This window comes from Saccopteryx leptura, chromosome 6, assembly GCF_036850995.1.
Source record: "Saccopteryx leptura isolate mSacLep1 chromosome 6, mSacLep1_pri_phased_curated, whole genome shotgun sequence".
Classification (NCBI taxonomy): Eukaryota; Metazoa; Chordata; class Mammalia; order Chiroptera; family Emballonuridae; genus Saccopteryx; species Saccopteryx leptura.
Genome location: NC_089508.1, coordinates 152,538,279 through 152,561,195, shown reverse-complemented (window position 1 = coordinate 152,561,195; position 22,917 = coordinate 152,538,279). Strand labels below are relative to the sequence as shown.

Here is a 22,917-nt window from a genome sequence, read left to right as displayed (position 1 = left end):
CTGTTTTAAAATCTTCAAACTGACCCTATGCAGCAAGTACTACCTTTATCATTCCAGATAAGACAGGAACAGTCAAGCAATAAGTCTAAGGTCACATGGTTAGCAAGATCTGGGCAGCAATCATCTTGTCAGGAGCACAGCTAATGTGGTGAAAGTGGCTGATCCCATGCCACTTCCCAGGTGTGGGGAGGATGTGCTGTAAGGATGGGGAGGCACTTTTGAAGGTGTGCTTGGTAAGAACTCGCAGTCAGGAGGAAGGCAGAGAAGGCTCCACCAGCCAGTGCTGAAGAAGTCCTGTGGTCGATCCGTCAGCTTTGAAGCCTTCCCTGAGAGGCTAGAGAGCACAGAACAGGAAGGTGGGCAAGGTTGTGAGGAGGTTAAGGAGGGCTTCTCATTTTCCAAGCCTCCTTCCAGTCACATTTTATCCTCACAACATGTTATCAAAGAGGAAACTCAGAGAAGGAGAGTGCTTTAGCCAAGGTCACACAAGTGACCAACTTCTGGATCTGAATCCTCCCTCTTTGTTGTCTTTTCCACTCTGGGACCCGCAAGCCGTCGGACCGGCCTCCTGGTATGAATGTGGAGAGTTCATTCTCTGGAGGTGAGTGTGTGACTTGAAGGGTGATCAGTGCTGGGGGTGGTAGACATGGAGGCCTGGTGGGAGGGCCTCCAAGGAGGCACCGAGCATCCACCCAGGTGGGTAGGTGGGTTTCAGGGCTGAAGGGGACAGGCTCGCAGAAGGAGTGACTAGTAGGTCATAAAAATTGAGGACTAGGATGAGGCCATTGAATTTGGAGACCGATTACAGATACACAAATTATAGGAGGAAGATGATATGGCGAGGAGAAGACCCAGAGCAGGTTCCAGGGCAGCCAAGTAGGTGACCCTCTTCCTCCCACATATGGGGCCTTTCTGTACTATCTTTGTAACTTTTCTATAAATCAAAAACTGTTCTAAAATTAGAACTTTATTTGCAAATATAGATGGCAGCCTTGGCTGGATAGCTTAGTTGGTTAGAGCATCACTCCAATATGCCAAGATTTCAGGTTCAATCCCTGGTCAGGGCACACACAAAAATCAATCAATGAACACATAAATAAGCGGAACAACAAATTGATGTTTCTTTCTCTCTCCCCTTCTCTCTAACATCAATTTAAAACATTTTTAAAGATGTTATTTATTGATTTTATAGGGAGAAGAGAAAGAGAGGTAGGGAATGAGAAGTATCAACTCATAGCTGCTTCACTTTAGCTGTTCTTTGATTGCTTGTCATATGTGCCTTGACTGGGAAAGCCCAGGGCTTCAAACCGGCAACTTCAGGATTCCAGGTTTAGGCTTTATCCACTGCACCACCACAGGCCAGGCTAATTTTTTTTTCTTTTTACAGAGACAGAGAGAGAGTCAGAGAGAGGGATAGATAGGGACAGACAGACAGGAACAGAGAGAGATGAGAAGCATCAATCATTAGTTTTTTATTGCGACACCTTAGTTGTTCATTGATTGCTTTCTTATATGTGCCTTGACTGTGGGGCTACAGCAGACTAAGTAACCCCTTGCTCAAGCCAGCAACCTTGGGTCCAAGCTGGTGAGCTATGCTTAAACCAGATGAGCCCGTGCTCAAGCTGGCGACCTCGGGGTCTCGAACCTGGGTCCTCCGCATCCCAGTCCGACGCTCTATGCCAGGGGTCCCCAAACTTTTTACACAGAGGGTCAGTTCACTGTCCCTCAGACCGTTGGAGGGTCGGACTATAAAAAAAAACTATGAACAAATCCTTATGCACACTGCACATATCTTATTTTAAAGTAAAAAAACAAAACGGGCCTGACCAGGCGGTGGTGCAGTGGATAGAGCATCAGACTGGGATGCGGAAGACCCAGGTTCGAGACCCCAAGGGTGCCAGCTTGAGCGTGGGCTCATCTGGTTTGAGCAAAAATTCACCAGCTTGGACCCAAGGTTGCTTGTTCAAGCAAGGGGTTACTCAGTCTGCTGAAGGCCCATGGTCAAGGCACAAATCAGAAAGCAATCAATGAAGAACTAAGGTATCGCAATGCGCAATGAAAAACTAATGATTGATGCTTCTCATCTCTCCGTTCCTGTCTGTCTGTCCCTGTCTATCCCTCGCTCTGACTCTCTCTCTGTTTCTGTAAAAAACAAAACAAAACAAAAAACGGGAACAAATACAATATTTAAAATAAAAAACAAGTAAATTTAAATCAACAAATTGACCAGTATTTCAATGGGAACTATGCTCCTCTCACTGACCACCAATGAAAGAGGTGCCCCTTCTGGAAGTGCAGCGGGGGCGGATAAATGGCCTCAGGGGGCCGCATGCAACCCGCTGGCCTGACCATAGTTTGGGGACCCCTGCTCTATCCACTGTGCCACCACCTGGTCAGGTGTTGTGGGGTTTTTTTTGTTGTTGTTATTTGGTTTTTTTTTTTTTTACGTATTGAGTTAGCTAGAGAGGAAGGATGAGAGAACAGGAACATCAATGTTTCCGTATGTGCCCTGACCAGGGATTGAACTGGCAACCTCTGTGCTTCCAGATGATGCTCTAACCAACTGAGCTATATCCAGTCAGGGATCTAAAATCAATTTAAGGCCCTGGCCGGTTGGCTCAGCGGTAGAGCGTCGGCCTAGCGTGCGGAGGACCCGGGTTCGATTCCCGGCCAGGGCACATAGGAGAAGCGCCCATTTGCTTCTCCACCCCTCCGCCACGCCTTCCTCTCTGTCTCTCTCTTCCCCTCCTGCAGCCAAGGCTCCATTGGAGCAGGGATGGCCCGGGCGCTGGGGATGGCTCTGTGGCCTCTGCCCCAGGCGCTGGAGAGGCTCTGGTCGCAACATGGCGACGCCCAGGATGGGCAGAGCGTCGCCCCCTGGTGGGCAGAGCATCGCCCCATGGTGGGCGTGCCGGGTGGATCCGGGTCGGGCGCATGCGGGAGTCTGTCTCTCCCTGTTTCCAGCTTCAGAAAAATGAAAAAAAATAAATAAATAAAATCAATCTAAAAATTTTTTTAAATAACCTGGCCTGTGGTGGCACAGAGGATAGGGCATTGGCCTAGAACATTCAGGTCACTGGTTCGAAACCCTGGGCTTGCCTGGTCAAGGCACATACAAGAAGCAATCAAGCAATCAATTAACAACCAAAGTGAAGGGACCATGAATTGATACTTCTCACTCCCCATCCTCTTTCTCGTCTTTCTATAAAATCAATAAATAACATCTTTTTTTTTCTTGTGGGAGAGACGGAGAGAGTCAGAGAGAGGGATAGATAGGGACAGACAGGAAGGGAGACAGATGAGAAACATCGATTCTTTGTTGCGGTTCCTCAGTTGTTCATTGATTGATTTCTCATATGTGCCTTGACGGGGGGGGGGGGGGCTACAGCAGACCGAGTGACCCCTTGCTCGAGCCAGCAATCTTGGGTCCAAGCTGGTGAGCCTTGCTCAAACCAAATGAGCCCACGCTCAAGCTGGCAATCTCAGGGTCTCGAACCTGGGTTCTCCACATCCCAGTCCAAGGCTCTATTCACTGCGCCACCGCCTGGTCAGGCAATAAATAAAATCTTTATTATAAAATATAAAGAAATAATATAGCCTGACCTGTGGTGGCGTAGTGGATAAAACATCCACCTGGGATGCTGAGGTCACCAGTTCAAGGCCCTGGGCTTGCCTAGTCAAGGCACATATGGGAGTTGATGCTTCCTGCTCCTCCCTCTGTTCTCTCTCTCTCTCTCTCTCTACAAGTGAATAAATAAAATCTAAAAATATATAATAAAATAAATCTCTTTAAAAAAAAAAAGAAATAGGCCCTGGCCGGTTGGCTCAGTGGTAGAGCGTCGGCCTGGCGTGCAGAAGTCCGGGGTTCGATTCCCGGCCAGGGCACACAGGAGAAGCGCCCATCTGCTTCTCCACCCCTCCCCCTCTCCTTCCTCTGTCTCTCTCTTCCCCTCCTGCAGCCGAGGCTCCATTGGAGCAAAGATGGCCCGTGCGCTGGGGATGGCTCCTTGGCCTCTGCCCTGGGCACTAGAGTGGCTCTGGTCGCGGCAGAGCAACGCCCCGGAGGGGCAGAGCATCGCCCCCTGGTGGGCAGAGCGTCGCCCCCTGGTGGGCGTGCCGGGTGGATCCTGGTCGGGCGCATGCGGGAGTCTGTCTGACTGTCTCTCCCCGTTTCTAGCTTCAGAAAAATACAAAGGGAAAAAAAATTAAAAAAAAAAGAAAGAAATAATATAGATGGCAAACAGGTGAGAGTGGGTATGACTGGAGGGAATTTGTAGAGGGATGAGGGGATGCAGGAATTTGAGGAAGGGAAAGCATGCATGTAGGACTTCTGTTTTGTGGATGTGAAAATGAGTGAGCAGGAGGTTGGAAAGGGGGCCAGGCATGGGGAGGTGGAAGGAATTCCAAGCTGGGACAAGTCAAAGGAAGCAGGATGGGATGAAGCCCAAGATCCCTCCTATCTACTTGTACCAGGCTCCTCTAGCCCTGCTGTGGGGTCTCCCTCCTCCCCCAAATCCTTCTGACCCTGCCTGGACCTTGATTCAAGTAGGGGGTGTGGAGAAACTGCCTGGCCATGGGCATAGTGGACACAGAAAGTTCCCCAGGCAAGAGCCTGCAAAGTTTTGAGTTTTAAGAGTTTTAAGAGGATCATCCTACTCCAAAGCGCTAAGAACCACTGCTGGTGATCAATACACACACTACTGTCTTTCTCCTCTTGGCCAATTCAGAACTCAGAGGCCCAGGTGAATTATCTCCTCCTCTACCTCCCAGATTGGACTAGATAAAGTTTGCTCAGGTTCTGTCACCTCCCTTGGGAAGATCGAGTGGGAGGCTTCATAGGTGGTGGGTCCCACTTCAGCAAGAGATGATGTTTCAAGAGGTCCTGAGAGTGGTGCTCACTCCTCTGAAGGGGACCCAAATGCTTTCTGTGCTCAGAACTTTGAGAAATAAAGGTGCCAGGATACTGGTCCTAGAGTGTCCCTGGGGGACCCCTGCCCTGGTAGTCAGGTTAGATGTTGCTTCTGGAAGGAAGTCTACTTGGGATTCTGGGAGGCCTGAGGCTTGGGAGACAAGGCAAAGGGTGCACTCGGGATGGGATGTCGTGAATCGGGAGGTGCAGGCTAAGTATGGAATTAGGAATGGGACTGGAGCTGGGATGGGAAAGAAATGAGGCTGGATTTGGGGTTGGATGCAGATGGCAATGGACAGTGACCAGGATGGACTAGGAATGGGCCTCTCATTGGTTGGGATGGGCTGCAGATGGGCCAGGGGGTGCTGATCTGTGAACTGAGCTGGGGCTGGGGGTTGGGATGGACCAAGGATGGGGGTCAGGCAGAGGCAGAGATAAATTAAGCATGGAATGGGGCTGGGCCAAATTGGAATGAAGTGGATTTGGGACTGGGAGCTGATAAGAATGAAACTGGGCCTAGAGAGGGGTTGGTGAGGTTGGGCACGGGGCTCGGTTTGGGGCTGACGGAGAGGGTGAACGTCTAGGCTGGGGCCACGGTAGGTGAGGACTTGAGACGCGGGTGGGACAGGGGAGTCCTCGGGAGTGGATGGGCAGATCGTCACGGGCGCAGGGGCAGTGGGTGAGGGGCGCGGGGGCGCCCGGGGCAGGCCGGGAAGTGGGGGGTGGACTTCCCCCCGGCCCGGGCCGGGGCGGCGCTAGGACCGAGCGCGGAGGGACGAGCAGGGCGGAGCCAGCGCCCCCCGCCCCCCGCCGGCGGGCTCCCTTCCCCCGGCCGCTGGCTCGCTCAGCTCGCAGTGCTGCAGAGGCTCTGGGGCGGCGGCGGTGACTCCCTCCTTCTCTCCAGCCTCCTCTGTCTGTCTGTCCGTCCGTCCGTGCGTCTGTCCGTTCGGCCTCGGTCCGGCCCGCAGCATGGCCGGCGTCAGCTTCAGCGGCCACCGCCTGGAGCTGCTGGCAGCATACGAGGAGGTGATCCGGGAGGAGAGCGCAGCCGACTGGTGAGCCCCCGCCCCCCCGGCCCCTTTGTCCCCGCGCCGCCGCCGCCGCCTCGCCTTTGTTTCCACGCGGCCCGCCACCGGCTGCCGGGAAGGGAGGGGGCGACCCCGCAATGGTGCGGCGACCGGGGAGGGCCGGGCGGAGCTGCCTTTGTGCGCGCCGGGGGAGGGGCCGGCAGGCCGGGCGGGGCGCTGCCGGCCCCGAACGCCCCGAAGCACCCCAGGTGCGCTGTGGGAGCGGTGGCCGGACGAGGGACGGAGAGGCGCAGGGTCCAGGCGTGTGGCCCAGGGCCGCATGGTCCTACAGGAGCCCATCTCCCGCCCCGGGCCTGGGGGACAGGTGTGCACAGGGCAGCCAAGGGCACCTTCGCTACCTTCGAGCGGGCGCGGACCGGGCGGGGACGGGACGGGGACCCACCTAAAGGAGCCAGCTCAGCCTGCTTGGCCCAGCCGGGGACGGCCGGCCACAGCACAAAGGAATGCTAGGGCGGGGGAGGAGCGGAGAGGGTTGGGGGCCGGGGCGCCCCGCCCACCGGGGGGGCCTCCAGGAGTTGGGGGGTGATGGAAAGATGTTCATTTGCCACATGGCAACCGCCCAGTGACTTCTGTTTCTCTCCCAGGCCGTGGAGAAGACAGAGATGAAGGGGATTTCAGAGACTGGGCAACTGGGCTGGGGAGATGCCAAGGGGGCCAAACTGCCTGCCTAGAGGGCTAGCTGAGGACCCTGGGAGGAAGCCCTTAGACACAGAAGCCTGGAGGGAGCCCCAGGGAGGGCTGAGGGACTGAGTATATCTTCAGAGCCCTTAGCCCCATCCCCCAGTGCAAGGGTCTCTCATCTCCCTGGTTAAGGAGGAGCTGGGCTGCTCCTTCTCCAGCTGTTGTCTCCCCCTGAGGTCTGGGAGGGGTGGGTCTCCTGCTCTAGGGCTGGAATCCCCAAGGTGGTAGGAAAGCCAAGGGGTTTCACACTGTCCCATTCAGGAATCGTATTCCCCACAAATACTCATATTTGGGGGCAGATATTCATTCCATTCCCAGATGTCTACTCTCTGACAAGCAGGAAACTGAGGTAGAGTGAGGGAAGGCCTGAAGACCTCACTTGGGCTGGCCTTACGCAAGTAAGGGAGGGCATTCTGGTAGGGACATTGACCTGGGGGCTGGAGGAGGGGACAGATAGCCAGGAGGCCATGCCACAGTACTGCAGCACTGGCAGGCAGCCAGGCCTGCCTGCCGAGATGGACGCGGGAGACAAGCTCCCATGTTCTGCAGGTCAGTCACAGGAGAGGCCAGCACAGGCTAAGTGGACAGGCGGCCCACCCATTATCCCAGCCTTGCCCCTGGGGGGCTGAGATCATGGGTGGAGTGCAGGGGAAGTGGCCAGCTTGGCCTGGTGGAGGAGCTGGCCTTGGGATATGATGGGCCCTGCCTGGAGAGCGGCATGGTTCATCTCGAAATGCCCCCCTTGCCGTCAGCCTGGGTATACTGTCTACAACTACACCTTTGCTCTTAGCCTCTCAAAAGCAGAGCTCTGCAGGCCACATAACCATTGCTGGCCCACGTCCTGCTCGTCGGAGACATGGGCTCTAATCACCAAGCAGTATCCATGTGGCCAAAGCTAGTTATTCATCATTGGTGTGCGTCACCCCCATCTGGGTTTTGTGTGGGACACATACACACATTCACATATGCACACATTTGTTCACTTCCAAGGGCCTAGGTAGCATTTTGTAAAAAGGGTGTGAAGATCACATCCTGTAGTGGGGGATATGAGTGCCACCAGCATTGAGCTGGGGTACAGTAGGATCTCAGGACTTGGGAGCAGACCTTGCTTTGAGGCCAGAAGAGGATGCCTCGGGTAAATTGTTGCCTGGGTAAAGGAAGCTTGTCATTGCTCTCCCTTACCTTGCCTCTGAGTGGTGGGGGCGCTCACTTCTTGGTGGCAGGACCTCTGAAATGGACAACTGTATAGTCACTGGGAGTGACTGGACCAGGAAATGACTATAGTGGGAAGAGCCAGTGTTGCTTAGGATGTGACATGACTCTGTGACCACACAAGAATCTGTTTCTCTCTGGTCCTCTTGAAAAAGAAGAAGGGATTGGGCTCAACCATATCTGAGACATCCAGGGCTCTTCCAGCTCTGACATCCTGAGAGTGTGATTGTCTTGAGCGGCCTGCCTGCCCTCAGCCTCTCACTTCAGCTGATCCCAGCATCTCCCTGGGGCTGCTACATTCCAGATACCACCTCACTCCGGTCCAGTTTCTCTGGCCTAGATGGTTTTTCAGAGTTTGTGTCAGTATCATAAATACCTGCTGGTGCTGCTGTGTCTGGACCATGGACCCAGGGAGTAAAATGTGTTGGTTGACTAAGTCAGACATCTGCCTGCACAAAGTGTAGGTCCAAGGCAGTGTCTGCCTCCAGGGGACAGAGCTGGTGAGATAGTAGATTCCTGGTTCCCTGCTTCCTGACTTCTTACGCCATCCGGGCTCAGGTTGCTTCTGATGTATTTGATAAGCACTGGTTTAGTGAGATCGAGGCAGGCTCAGAATCCTGTTCCCATCCCTGTTGGGATGGTCTGGGAAGGTACATCAGGACCCTGAAGGGATTTCTATTGGAGGGGGCACGGGGTGGAGAAACAGATCTGGCCTTTCTGTGAAGGGAACCACATAAGCAAAGTCTCAACGATAGGAAATATCCAGAACTGTGTTCATCGTCAAGGAGCGGTCCAGTGTGACCCAAGTGTGTGGTGTGGAGGTCTAGCTGGAAAGGCAAGTGGTTGAAGGCTGCTGAAGGCTTTGAACTTAGCTATGGTTTCTGCCAGGTCAAGGCTGTGGCCAGAGTCAGAAAGGTGTCTGGAGATGGGTAGGCAAGGGTTGAGGATGAAAGGGGCAGGGCAGGTGTTCCTGGGAGTAGCAAGGGCTTTCAGAGCCCCCAAGAGGCTGACCTTTATCCTTGAGAGGTGTGCTGTCTATAGCAGTGTCTGGAAACCAGGGTCTCATAGTTCTGCCTCAGGTTCTCATCTGTGGAACTAGGAGGGACAGACCCTGCTTCTATGAGGGCCCTTTGTTCCCAGTGGTGGTTTAGGACAACCAGACAGGTGGTGGGACAGCTGTGTTGGGAAGCAGCTGCCAGCACTGGGACCCGGGCAACAGTTGGACAAAAAGCTCCCCGCCTCATAGCCCACCTGCGCCCCTTTCAAGAGAGAGGGATCCTGGGAATCTGTGTGTGTGTGTGTGTGTGTGTGTGTGTGTGTGTGTGTTCCTAGCAATGACTAGTGCTGACCTCATGGGGCTGGGCCAGGCCCTCCTTCCTTCCTTCCTTCCCTCCTGCTTGCTCTCTCCTTTTTCTCCGTTCTCTTCCTCTTTGCTTCCTTCATTTTCTCTTTTTCCCTTTGCTTCCCTCCTTTCTCTTGTTTTCTTCTCTTTCTTCCTCCTCTCCCTGTTTCTCCAGTGACTTCCTCCCTTTCTCTTCTTGCCACTCCTCCTAGCCCCCAGCCCCCTGCCTTGGTAATAGAGAAATGGGGAAAGGGCTGAGCCTTTCTGAGCCTCTGGATTAAGGGCCTTTTTCCTTTGCCCAGGCCTGTCCTCCCAAGGGAAATCCTCAGGAGCAGACATGTCTGCCTTCCTTGCTTTCTCTTCTGTGAAATGCATGCTGTGCCAGTGCCCCCGGGAGAGAAAAGGCTAGGAAGAAGGAAACAGGAGGAAGACTGCTAGGTCAGCTTTCTGGTGAAGCTAAGGCTGAAGGAAAGGCCAATAGTCTCAGGAGGCCAGGGCTTCAGCAGAAGTGGCCTAGGGACTGGAAGACCAGGAGAGCAGAATCACCCAGGGGCCAGTCTGGGCAAGAGTGACGTGGGTGATCTCATCCACATTTTAGAGAGGCAGAGATTGAGACTGAGGGCGTGTCCCTGGGGTCCTTTGTGTTCAAGAGACTGCATCTGGGGTTGGCCAGTCGTGTGCCAGTTACCGGGTTGCCAAGGTTACCAGGGAATGCCCTGATGAGAGTGAGCACCAGGTTCTTCTCCTCTTTCCCTGCTGTGAGGGGAGGGGCAATGGGTACCTAGACACACGCCTGGCAACAGCCAATGGGGGACGAGGAGCATGGTAACCAGGGAACAGTAACCAAGGAACCGTCGCCTTGGCATCTCCATCTCATACTGGCTCGCGGGGTTGTAGGCTGCCAGGGCCAGGGCTCTGAGGACGAGACACATGGACAGCGATTTCTACCTACCCCCATTTCTTATTCCCTCCCCAAGACCCCCCTCTACCAAGTCGATTTCTACCTACCCCCATTTCTTATTCCCTCCCCAAGACCCCCCTCTACCAAGTCGATTTCTACCTACCCCCATTTCTTATTCCCTCCCCAAGACCCCCCTCTACCAAGTCCCAGGGCTCCCCCAACTCCAGAGATAGTGCATAGCTCTATTGTCAGGCAGTGAGTGCTGGGGCAGAAGCCCCTTCCTGCCCTGCCCCCTCTGTATCCCTCCTCCTCCTCCCTAGGGCTGTCCCCACCCAAAATTGGCCATAGCCTTGACAGTTCTAGGAGCCACCCCTCCCTCTCCCCAGGGCCCTGTACACATATGAGGATGGCTCAGATGACCTCAAGCTTGCAGCATCAGGAGGTAAGAATTTCAGCCATTCCTTTGCCTTCTTTCTCTCGCTTCCCCACCCTGTTTTCTTCCCCATCCGCCTGGCTCCAGGCCACCTTCTCGCCTGCATCCAGCAGACCCACACTTGCCTGGCAGGTATCCTTCCTGGTCATCCCTAAGCTCCCGGGGTGGGGAAGGAGAGGGCCTTGTTTCCTGTTTTATTATGAGAAGACAGCCTCAGAGAGGGAGAGTGACTTGCCCACAGTCACACAGCTAAGGGGGAAGGGGCCTGGCTGGGATGGCCCTTAGCACCTCCGCTTTCTCCAGAGCCCAAAGGCTTGTTTTACCTCACTGGGCACTAGAGCCTCTGAGACATGAGGATGTGTGAAGAACCAGCATTTCTTTAGTCCTGCTCCACATCAGGCCCTGGGGATTCACAGGCAAAGCTAGTGCCTGCCTGCCACCCTTTCTCACACCAGCACAGAACTCCGGACCTCCAGATCCCTGTGGGTGCCTGCAGAGCCCACAAGAGGAGTCTTTACTTTGGGTCCCAGGCCCTTTGTAGGGTCAAGGTAGGAGATGGGGGTCCTCACACCCTCCTGATTCCACCAGATGGGGGCTTGCAGGAGCTCTCGGGCCACTTTGAGAACCAGAAGGTGATGTACGGCTTCTGCAGCGTCAAGGACTCCCAGGCTGCTCTGCCAAAATACGTGCTCATCAACTGGGTATGCAGCTATGGGCTGGGGGAGGGTCTGAAGTTTCACCTGCTCCACCCACTGACACTGCTGTGGAAAACCCACTGTACCCCTGGGAAGAGAGCCTGGGGCCTTTGGCTACTGTGTTCTCTTGTCCTTTCCCAACTCCCTCTCTGTTGGGTACTCTGCAGGTCGGTGAAGATGTGCCTGATGCACGCAAATGCGCTTGTGCCAGCCATGTGGCTAAGGTGGCCGAATTCTTCCAGGTGCGAGTGGGGGTGGGCCGGCCACCCAGGGTCTGTGTGCTGGTGGTGGTGACAGGAGGGAGCCATGCTGCCTGAACACACCTTCTTGCTGTAGGGCGTTGATGTGATTGTGAATGCCAGCAGTGTAGAAGACATAGATGCGGGTGCCATTGGGCAGCGGCTTTCCAACGGGCTGGCGCGACTCTCCAGCCCTGTGCTGCACCGACTACGGCTGCGCGAGGACGAGAATGCTGAGCCGGTGGTCAGTTTATGTCTGGGCCAGCCAGCCCTGCCCAGGGCTCGCCTGCTCCGGCCTCCTCACCCTCAGCCCTGCAGGTGGGGCTCCCGGAGCACTCCTCCTGCTCTTCGAGTTCATGCCAGGCCACTTGACTCCGCAGGGCACCACCTATCAGAAAACTGATGCAGCTGTGGAAATGAAGCGGATTAACCGTGAGCAGTTCTGGGAGCAGGCCAAGGTGTGGACCCCCACCCTGACCTCCTGGATGAGCTGACCTGAACCCATAGATAGCCCTGGGCTTCTCTCTCCTAGTCCCCCCCTTCATCAATAGTATGTCCCATGCCATGTGCCCCCCACCCTGGTTTCCCAGAACCCATACCTCCTCTGCCCTGGGTTGGGCTTGGGCTTGGGCTGGAGGGAAGCCCCCCCCCCCCCGGCTCAGGGCCTACACTGCCTTGGCATGGGTGCTTGCAGAAGGAAGAAGAGCTGAGGAAGGAGGAGGAACGCAAGAAGGCCCTGGATGAGAGACTCAGGTTTGAACAAGAGCGGATGGAGCAGGAACGGCAGGAGCAGGAGGAGCGAGAGCGGCGCTACAGAGAGCGGGAGCAGCAGATCGAGGAGCACAGGTGCCCGGCCCCCCAGGGGGCAGGTCTATGCGGGCCCTCCCCACCACTTATGCTGCTTATTGTTTCAGGAGGAAACAGCAGACTTTAGAAGCTGAGGAGGCCAAGCGGTGGTTGAAGGAGCAGTCTATCTTTGTAAGTTCTTAGCTGGGGCTCCCCGTCTCCTTGTCGGGGAAATGAGGATGGTGCCTATATTCCTTGCTGCTTCAGAAGATTGGTGGCTTTGGGACAGCGCTGGGCATTCTGGGTACTGCTGCCTGGGGTGTCACGGAGTGTCAGGCCTGCCACCTGATCATGTGGGGTTTGGCCCCTGGCTATGTAAAGAGGCCTCATTGGAGAAGCTTATGGTTTAGACCGAAAGAGAAAATCTGTATTGACCCAGACCCTCACTGCCAGGCTCCCTTCTCCCCAAGCAAGGCTTGAGGGGTTCAGGTGAATTAGACATGCTTCCTGCACTTATGGGGCTCAAGACCTGGTGCCCACAACACTAGCTGCGGAGCCACACACATGAATCTGGGCTGGTGCTCTGAGCATCTAGTATGCTGTGTGTGTAGTGTCTCCTTCAGAGTAGCCCCTTGTTCCAGGGGTGCTGTCTGAACCTCAAACACTGGATTAGGGCCTGTGGATTGGCCCTTTGAAAATCACAGTGGAGTCAAGCTCTCAGGCTTTGAATTAAGGTCATTCAGCGGTGAGGTACAGTTAGGACAGGTGGGTGAAACTTGTCTGGATTGGGACTGTGATGAGCAGATGCTGGGCCTTATGTACTCAAAGGAGCTTTAGGGCGGGAGGAGGCAGGACACCCTGCAGGCACTGGCATTAAGTGGCTACCATAGGTGACGTCAATCACATCAGCCTCTGGATGGTACTGCTGCCTGGGGTGTCATGAAGTGTTAGGCCTGCTACCTGATCATGTGGCGTTTGGCCCCTGGCTGTGTAAAGAGGCTGTGGCAGGTGGAGAGCATGTGCAGTTGATAAGCTCCAGCCTCATTCATTTCTTTTTCTTTTTGCCTCATTCATTTCAACAAAACCTTGCCACTACATGCCGTGTGCCAGGTGTTAGAGATATGGTGAAGAACATTAGCAACATGGAATTAAGTGATGAGTTTATTTTTAATTGTGGCAAAATACACATAACATGACAGGTCTGTCTTAGCCATTTTTGAATTTACAGTTAGTGGCATTAAATACATTCACATTGTACATACATCACCATTGTTTATCTTCAGAATATTTTCATCTTCCCATACTGAAACTGTGCTCGTTAAACACTACTTTCTTATTCATCCCTCCCCCAACCCCTGGCACTCTACTTTCTGTCTCTAGAAATTTGACTTCTTGAGGTATATCACATGAGTGGAATCATGCAGAATTTTTCCTTTGGTGACTAGCTTATTTCACTCAGAGTAATGTCTTCAAGGTTAATCCATGTGTCAAAAAAAATGTCTCCTTCCTTTTTTTTTCTCCTTCTCCCTTTGTGTGTGTGTGTGTGTGTGACACACAGACAGCTTCTTTGTTGCGGTTCCTTAGTTGTTCATTGATTTCTTTTTCATATGTGCCTTGACTGGGGGGCTGTGGCAGACTGAGGGACCCCTTGCTCAAGCCAATGAACTTGGGCTTAAGCCAGTGACCTTTGGGCTCAAGCCAGTGACCATGCGCTCAAGCTGGATGAGCCTGTGCTCAAGCCGGCCACCTCGGGGTTTCTAACTTGGGTCCTCTGCATCACAGTCCAATTCTCTATCCACTGCGCCACCACCTGGTCAGGCTCTCCTTCCCTTTTAAGGCTAATAGTAGTCCATTGTATCTATATATCACATTTAGTTTGTCCATTTATAGTAAGGACTTTTTGAAAAAGTTTCTTTTGGGGGGAAATTTCACACACATACAAAGTAGAAAGAACAGTATAGCGTACTCCCTGAGCTGATCACTTTTCTGCACTACTTATCAGTATTTCAGGCAAAATCTTAAGGAATTTACACTATTATCTTATAGTCCAGGGGTTGGGAACCTTTTGGCTGAGAGAGCCATGAACGCCACATATATATATATATATATTTTTTTTTTTTTTTGCTTTTTTTTTGAAGCTGGAAACAGGGAGAGACAGTCAGACAGACTCCCGCATGCGCTCGACCGGGATCCACCCGGCACGCCCACCAGGGGCGATGCTCTGCCCATCCTAGGCATCGCCATGTTGTGACCAGAGCCACTCTAGCGCCTGAGGCAGAGGCCACAGAGCCATCCCCAGCGCCCGGGCCATCTTTGCTCCAATGGAGCCTTGGCTGCGGGAGGGGAAGAGAGAGACAAAGAGGAAAGCGCGGCGGAGGGGTGGAGAAGCAAATGGGCGCTTCTCCTGTGTGCCCTGGCCGGGAATCGAACCCGGGTCCTCCACATGCTAGGCTGACGCTCTACCGCTGAGCCAACCGGCCAGGGCAACGCCACATATTTTAAAATGTAATTCCGTGAGTGCCATACAACGACCCATGTACATTACGCATTATCCAATAAAAATTTGGTGTTGTCCCGGAGGACAGCTGTGATTAGCTCCAGCCACCTGCAACCATGAACATGAGCGGTAGGAAATGAATTGCTGGGGTCCAGCCCCGGGGAGGAATCCAGGGGGTCCCACAGGAGGAGACGGCGTTGGCGAAATCGAGTGAGAGAGCCGAATTCTTTTCTTTCTTTTTATTCTCTAGTTAGCATTTACTGCCAGGCATTTCTACCAAATGCTGGTCTAGCTTTCTTTTTATGCACACACACTAGTTACAATTACATGGTATTTTGTTTCACTATGGTTACATGTTTTCAGATAACAGTTAATTCATATTTATAAACTATAAATTAGGTGGTAAGTTATTCAAAGTACAGTTATACAATAGCAACAATATTGGTACAAATTTTTAAAAGATTAGTACTAATTAATAACTCTACTTTACTGTTGTTGTGAGTCAAGGGCGCAGAGAGAGATTAGCAGACGAAATCATTAAGGACTAGCAAAGGACCACCACTTGCTTAGGCAAATGGCCTTGAGTTCATGCAGTGTCCTAATTTTTCTCACAAGACTTCAAAAGGCTTGCTTATTAAGAAATTGTCATAACATCAAGAGTAACTTTTGCTTAAAGATATATAGAGTGCATTTGCAAGATAGCTTAGTAGCAACATAATATCAGAAGGCATTCATTGCTATTGCTTTTATGGATTTTTCCATATTTCTCTTTATTATCTGAATGAAAAACCTTGGGAAAGTATATAAATCTCATGAGAATGTCTCACTGAGAAAGCCCAGTAACTGCCTTTAGTGACAAAACAAGTCTTTTAACAAAACATTCTTTACTTGCCAGCTGCACTTCTATTCAAGGCCACGCAACGGGCCACTTTACTACACCTTACCTAAGATTCTAATGTCTAGTTAAACTTTATTCATTTACTATATTCATATATTAGTTAAGTTCTAACTTTATTTTTTCTAACATGATTAATAAGAAGAAATTCTTCTACAAACTTAACCCTTTATGAGGAATATCATGGCCAGCCTCTTATGTTTATGAGCCCAGTTCAAGGGGCTTACAGGCTTTTCTGTGGAACTTACACCTTCTGTCTCATTTCCAAAGAAATTACTACAAATCTACAGGAAAAGCACGGTACTATTATCCCTGTGCCACAAATAATAGCACACACCCAGAAAAAGGGGAAATATAAGGCCAGATTAATTCAAAAAATTAAAAAAGAAAGTATCGTGTCTTTCCTTTGCGGTGACTTTGTCAACCCGCAGCTGTTGGTCTTTACTGCGGTGACTCTATCTTCTTTTGCTGTGACTTTGTCAACCAGCAGTTGTGAATCTTCTCCTGCTGTGACCTAGTTAGCCAGCATTAGTGAATCGGCTCCTGACAATGAATGGATTGTAATACATGAGAATGTTTTATATTTTTAACATTATTTTTTTTATTAAAGGTTTGTCTGCAAGCCAGATGCAGCCATCAAAAAAGCGACGTCTGGCTCACAAGCCATAGGTTCCCGACCCCTGTTATAGTCCCATCTGACCCTGATTCAAGTGTGGCTCATGTGATAGTGACACTGGGTGATCTAGCAGGTCAGAGTAATGACCTTACAAGTTCAGGTCCTCTAAGAAAGGTCCCAAGTGAAAAACTTTGGAATTTAGAACTATAAAATGCTTTCTTCTCTCTGGTAAGAATTGCATCCCTTGCCTGAGACTGTCTGTCTGTCCTGGGGTACCAGGGACCCCTGTGTATCTGCAGGTGGTCAGGGTTGGCAGTGCTGTCTACCCTTGTATTTAGTGTATTGATCTCTTTTTCCTACCCACAGTCCTGATTTCAGTGTTTTCTACATCATTGGTAGATGGTAAGCCAACTCTGGTCTTTTTTTTGAATGAGGCAAAGGAACCTAGGGAGGTTATACTAGGCAGGGGCAGAGTATCCGCAAAATCTGGTGGGATGTCCATTCATGGGGAGGCAAGGAGCCGACTGGACCTCAATGAGCTGAGGAGTGGAGGAACTTGGGAAGACAGAGCAAGGTCAGAGGAGTTTAGATGTCATTCTGGGAGACGTGAAGTTATGGTTGGAGTGACAACCCTCTTGAAGGGGGATACTTTGAAGGGCCATTCTCCTAATGCACACTGACAGAAAAGTTTAAGTTCTAGGTCATGAGCTCAAAAACAAAGTAGTCCTCTTTACCACCTTACCTGCTGCTATTTATAAAATTTTTAAAAATTGATTTTAGAGAAAGAGAGAAACATTAGTTTGCTGTTCCACCCATTTATGCATTCATTGGTTGGTTCTTGTATGTGCCCTGATGGGGGATTGAACCCATAACCTTGGTGCATTGGGACAATGCTCTAACCAACTGAGCTACCCTGCCATGGCCTGCAGCTTCTTCTTCTCCCCCATCAGTCTCTCCTGCCTTATTTGCTACAGGAGCAGTAGGGAACAATTATAGAGGCTTTTGATGTGAATTCAACTGAGCAAGTGTGTATCAACTCATCCTCATGCTGGCCGCTCACACACAGACCTGAGTTGTCTCATCCTGTGTTACCCACAAAGGGACATGACCCTAGAGACAGGAGAGTTCTGACATAGTAGAGTTCTGACATAGTGTCCCCAGTACATCTCGTGGGGACCCAAAGAAGGAAATGACCTGAATAGGCGAGGGACCTCTTCCCGAGGTGGCAGTGCCCAGCTGAGGCCAGAAGCAGGAAGAATTGGAGCTGGGATGGGGGGTGGGCATTTGAGGAGAGATACTCATCTCCTGTGCTTAGTGCTGAATGGCATGCATGTTCCAGGAGTGAAAACTATCACGCTGATGACTTAGGTGTATATCTCAGGGTGTGTGGGCAGGCAAGGTAGAAGGGGGTTGTTGGAGAGGTGACGGGCTAGGTCAGGCCAGGGGAGGGGAATGTGGACCAATGGTTGGAGGTGGCAATGAGGAAGCCACAGTAGTGATGCTGAGATCCAGGAAGCAGTGGTGGGTGGGGGAGGCGCTCTTGGCTGGATGCTGGGGTAGAGGTTCAAGAAAAGTTGGCTGCAGCCTGGCCTGTGGTGATGCAGTGGAGAGTGTCAGCCTGGAACACTAAGGTTGCTGGTTTGAAACCCTGGGCTTGCCTGGTCAAGGTACATATGACAAACAGTCAATTAACAAATAAAGTGAAGCAATTATGAGTTGATACTTCTCATTCCTCCCCTCTCTCTCTCTCTGTCTCCTCTCTGTAAAATCGATCAAATTTTTTTTTAAATTATTTTTTTAGTGAGAGAGAGAGGGACCAACAGGGACAGACAGGAAGGGAGAGAGATGAGAAGCATCAACTCATAGTTGGGGCACTTTAGTTGTTCATTGATTGCTTCTCATATGTGCCTTGACTGGGGAGCTGCAGCTGAGCCAGTGAGCCCTTGCTCAAGCCAACAACCTTGGGTTCAAGCCAACGACCTTGGGCTTGAAGCCAGGGACCATGGGATTGTGCTGATGATTCCATGCCCAAGCAGGCGACCCCATTTTCCAGCCGGATGAGCCCACACTCAAGCCAGTGACCTCATGGTTTTGAAACTGGGTCCTCAGTGTCCCAGTTAACACTCTATCCACTGTGCCATCACCTGGTCAGGCAATAAATAAAATCTTTAAAAAAAGAGAGAGAAGTTGGCTACAAAGCAGGGAGCGTTCCTGGATAGCTCTGGTGCCTGGGGTGAAGGAGCAGGAGGAGCTGAGCTGGGTGCCCAGGCCCCTGTCCAGGCTGGAGGTGAGGTGGCTGAAGGCCTTGTGGATGGAGGAAGGGGCTGTATGATGGTGGTGAGGGAAATAGAGGTGCCACCTGCAAGCCTTCTGCCAGATTGTGGAGGAAATGGGGGGCTGTAAAAAGGCAAGAGCTCTTGGTGGGGGTGCCCAGGACACTGTCCCTTTGTTTTTCAGGGTGACCAGCGGGATGAAGAGGAAGAGACACAGATGAAGAAGTCAGAATCAGAGGTAGAGGTGAGAACTGGGTGTCAGGGCAGTTGAGTCCAGCAGGGGCTGCTTCACGTGGGGCAGCCTGGTCCTGATCCTTTCCTTGTGCCCCAGGAGGCAGCAGCCATCATTGCCCAGCGGCCTGACAATCCACGGGAGTTCTTCAAGCAGCAGGAACGAGTGGCATCAGCCTCTGCAGGCAGCTGTGATGTGCCCTCACCCTTCAACCACCGACCAGGTAGTCCTAGGTCCCACCCCCACCTGACACCCTCTCCTCAAGTTTTGGCCCTGAGCCTCTTTGGCACTCATTTTTGGAAGGGGAGCCTTGCCCAAGGACCCTTGGAGAAGGCAAGGTTGCTCATCAGCATGCCTCCACCCAGTGCCTTCCAGGTGGCAGGACTGAAAAGGCTGGGGCGGTGGTCGATGTTGGGCTTTGGCTGAGCAGTGGGCAGTACTAGAGACCCTCTAGGCAGCTCTGGCATTGGCTAAGGCACCCCCTTGGCCATAGGGGGTGGCCCAGCTGGAATTGAACCAGGTCCTGCCTAAGGACTGGTGAGGTGGGCTGGCACCCTGGCCCTGCAGCCTGCACCCAGGTTCCCTGGAAGGGTTCTTGTAGCTTCCGCCTCCTTGAAAGCACCCTGTCTGCTGGTCTGAGTGTTAACCCTGCGTGCGTTTGGCCTGTGCTGGGGTTTCAGGGGTGGGGCAGACTGTCTCTGGGCATGTGCTTCGCAGAGGCTGGCTTTATTGGGTAGGCTCCTTGCTACGTGTGGCTGGTGCTGGTGGGAGTCATTTGATAGCTAGAGGCTGTAGCTTGGCTTGGCTGAATGTATGCCCTGGCCAAAGGCAGCTTGGACATCCAGGGCCAGCTCTGGGGGCGGGTGAGACCTTGGGGTGGGGGTGGGGGAGACTGACCCTCTCGTCCTCTGTCTCTGTCTGTCTCTCTCGGCAGGTCGTCCGTACTGCCCTTTCATAAAGGCATCGGACAGTGGGCCTTCCTCCTCCTCCTCTTCCTCCTCCTCCCCTCCACGGACTCCCTTTCCCTATATCACCTGTCACCGCACCCCAAATCTCTCTTCCTCCCTCCCATGTAGGTAGCAGCCCCAGGCCTTGGCAGGGGGGTAAGGAGGGCTCCATTTCCCAGCAGCTCCCCTGCCCTCACTCCCCAGCTTGACCGCTGATCTCTGGTGTTGTCCCCAGAGCAGGTACCGCTTGCCTCTTTTCCCTGGCCCTGAAGGGGCACTCGCCCCAAGGGGCCTGGCTTACAGGCTCTGAAGTTGTGGTCTGGAGCCTGGGGAGCTCCGAGCCCCCACCCAGACTTGAGAAATGATGTTGGCCAGGCCCCAAGGTGTACAATCCTGGTCCCACCTGGTTCCCCAGCCCTCACTGACGAGAATGGGGGTTTGTTCCACAGGCAGCCACCTGGATAGCCACCGGAGGATGGTGCCCACCCCCATCCCTAACCGGAGCCCATCTGACTCCAGCACAGCTTCCACCCCTATCTCTGAGCAGATTGAGCGGGCCCTGGATGAGGTTACGTCCTTGCAGCCTCCACCACTGCCACCACCACCCCCACAAACCCAAGGTGAGTGAGGAGTCCTAGCTGTCCTAGGCCTCTCACCAGTCTGCATGAGAACCCCAGGTGGCCATGGTAACAATTCCCCAGGGTCCTAGGCCATGCATCACCTAGACTGCACTGCTCTGCGGGCAGGTGTGGCAGGGAGGAGCCCTGTGGTGTGGCATTCAGATCTTTTCTCTGAGCCTCAGTGTCTCTCTGTGGAGTAGGAATCAGGCCTGCCTCGCAAGGTTGCCAAGTGACTTACAGACACTAAGGAAAGGGGCAGCAGAGTCCAGTGAGTACTAAAGGGCTTGCTCTGCATGGAGCTATAGACAGAGGCCTTTCCAGGAGCTTGCCAACTCATCTGTGCGTGGGCAGGGTAGGTAGGGTGGCCACCTATGGCCTTCCCTGACAGAGCTGGCACATCTGTCTCCTCCATTTGTGTTGTAACAGAGACCCAGGAGCCTGATTCCAGCCTAGATAGTGAAGGGACCAGCAAGGAAGCCAGAGCCACAACCCTTCAGACCTGGGCTGGCCCTGTGGAGGAGTCCCCTCAGGCCCCGGAGCCTCTTCAGGGACAAGGCAACCCCCTAGAGGACCTTATGTTCATGGTGGCCCCTGAGCAGGCTGTCCTGGCTGCCCCTTTGGAGCCTGCCGTAGCCGATACCACCGCAGCCAACACCCTGGCAGCTGCTGCTCTTGAAGGCGACATTGCTGCTGTTGCCAACACCGTCACCCCTGCGGCTGCCAGCCTCATTGACCTATGGCCTGGCAATGAGGATTGCGCCTCTGTACCCCAGGCTGAGCCTAAGGCCCCAAGAGCACCTTCAGGTGGTGAGGTCACTTTGGCAGAGGTGCCCCTGCTGGATAAGGGGGCTCAGGGGCCACTGCCACCAGATGGTGAAGTCTGTGCCAGTCTCCTCAATTTTGATGAGCTGCCAGATCCACCAGCCACCTTTTGTGACCCAGAGGAGGAAGTAGAAGGGGAGCCCCTGGCTGCCCCCCAGACCCCAGCTCCACCCTCAGCTCTAGAGGAGCTGGAGCTGGAGCCTGAGCTGGAGCCAGATCCGGAGGCAAAGCCAGAGCCTGAGCCCCACCTGCTGACCAATGGAGAGACCACCCAGAAGGAGGTGACTCAGGTAGGGCAGGGCATCCTGGTGGGAGGATTGGAAGTCAGGGCTTGAGCACCGGGCTGACCCTCTGTATTTTAGGCTTGCACCAGTACCCCCGTTTCTCTGTAACCCACATTATTAGGGGGAAGCGTTATTCCATTCCCCTTCCCTGGGCCAGCTCTGCTTTTGTTCTATGAGCAGGTATGTTTCCTTGGCAACCACGGACGGAATCACTGGTTGCCGGGGAAACGAGCTCCGGCCGGGTAGGTTAGTCTTAGTGTTGCTGGGTGGGGCCACAGCGACCTGGTGCTTTTCTCCTGCAGGCCAGTGAGGGGTACTTCAGTCAATCACAGGAGGAGGAATTCGCCCAATCAGAAGGCCTGTGTGCAAAGGCTCCGCCTCCTGTGTTCTACAGTAAGCCTCCAGGTAGCGCTGGTATGGACAATGGGTCGGAATTAGGGTGGGGGTCGGAATTGGGGGGTGCTGGGTTCAAGTGTGGTTAGACACCCTCCCCCCTATTTAGTTGGCACAGTTCCCAGGGGTTGGGGGACACAGCCGTGGATCAGCTTGCCATCTTCTTAATTCCCCTCCCTTCCCAACACCACAGAAATCGACATCACCTGCTGGGATGCAGACCCAGTCCCGGAAGAGGAGGAGGGCTTCGAGGGTGGCGATTAGCAGTGGCGCCCGCCCTCAGGCTGCCCTTGCCAAGGCAGGCCACCCACTTGAGCCGGCCTCTGGTCAGACCACCCGCTGAGCCTACACTCGAAGCAGCTCCGCCTGGCACCCACTCCGGATTCTGGCCTTGGCCGGGGACTTGGCCGCTTCCCTATCCACAGGGCGTGACTTTTACAGCTTTTCTTTTTTTACAAAAAGTTGATAGGAGATTTGTCCAGTTGACCGGTTTTTCTCCCGTTGGTAGTTGAGACGCTGTTGCAAATTCCACCCCCTCCCCACCCGGGTCCAGATTGTAGTGCTTAGTCCTCTATGTCCAGGGCTTCAGATATTTTGCACGAATATGAAAACATGGCAATAAAAGGCTCGCGGGCTCTGGCTCCCTGGGACCCCCTCCCCGCCCTTCTCTTGACCTCTACCCACCTGGCCCAAAGGAAGTAGCAGGCCCAGCTGGAGCCCCTCAGCTTCCCAGGCCTTTCCTGCCCCCCCCCCCCCTCCTGCTGGGCGGGTCCCAGGCTGGAGGCCTTAGGCGCGATTCAGGTCAGGGCTATGGGTGGGGCCCGGGTTTGGATGGCCCCTCCCAACCCCTCTCTCCTTGGGTTCCTTTTTCACTCACTGTTTTTTGGAAAGCACAAACTTCTGTAACGGGTAGTGCTCATGTCTGTTAATAAAGAAATCCACATCCCTTTGGGCCTGCTGCTCCCAGGCCTCCTGGGGTGGGCTGCCTGCCCCTGTCCTGCTTCCCTACTCTTCCCACCTGCAAGGCCACAGGGGGCACCTTTGCGTGATTT

The 22,917-nt window shown here is 53.3% G+C and overlaps 1 protein-coding gene across 6 annotated transcripts; it reads left to right on the top strand.

Moving 5' to 3' along the window:
* The first annotated feature begins 5,713 nt into the window (after nt 1-5,713).
* Nucleotides 5,714-22,804, top strand: DBN1 (drebrin 1). 6 transcript variants are annotated; one of them, XM_066342234.1, is made up of 15 exons: nt 5,714-5,964; nt 10,520-10,575; nt 11,155-11,267; nt 11,429-11,503; nt 11,598-11,744; nt 11,881-11,958; nt 12,195-12,346; nt 12,415-12,478; nt 18,752-18,811; nt 18,899-19,022; nt 19,734-19,871; nt 20,196-20,366; nt 20,793-21,478; nt 21,775-21,865; nt 22,059-22,804. In XM_066342234.1, the coding sequence occupies exons 1-15, from the start codon at nt 5,879-5,881 to the stop codon at nt 22,127-22,129; spliced, it is 2,112 nt and encodes a 703-aa protein (XP_066198331.1). In that variant the 5' UTR covers nt 5,714-5,878; the 3' UTR covers nt 22,130-22,804. The 6 variants fall into 6 exon arrangements, with proteins under 6 accessions (XP_066198331.1, XP_066198330.1, XP_066198329.1 ...); XM_066342233.1 differs by having other exon boundaries at nt 21,775-21,877; XM_066342232.1 differs by having other exon boundaries at nt 21,775-21,886.
* The last annotated feature ends 113 nt before the right edge of the window (nt 22,805-22,917 follow it).

What these genes read in the sequence shown, in the direction of transcription:
- DBN1 (XM_066342232.1), top strand. Translation starts at nt 5,879, where the DNA reads ATGGCCGGCGTCAGCTTCAGCGGCCACCGCCTGGAGCTGCTGGCAGCA. An exon ending in AATACGTGCTCATCAACTGG is followed by an intron (nt 11,268 to 11,428) that starts GTATGCAGCTAT and finishes GGTACTCTGCAG; the next exon opens with GTCGGTGAAGATGTGCCTGA. An exon ending in ACCCTTCAACCACCGACCAG is followed by an intron (nt 19,023 to 19,733) that starts GTAGTCCTAGGT and finishes CTCTCTCGGCAG; the next exon opens with GTCGTCCGTACTGCCCTTTC.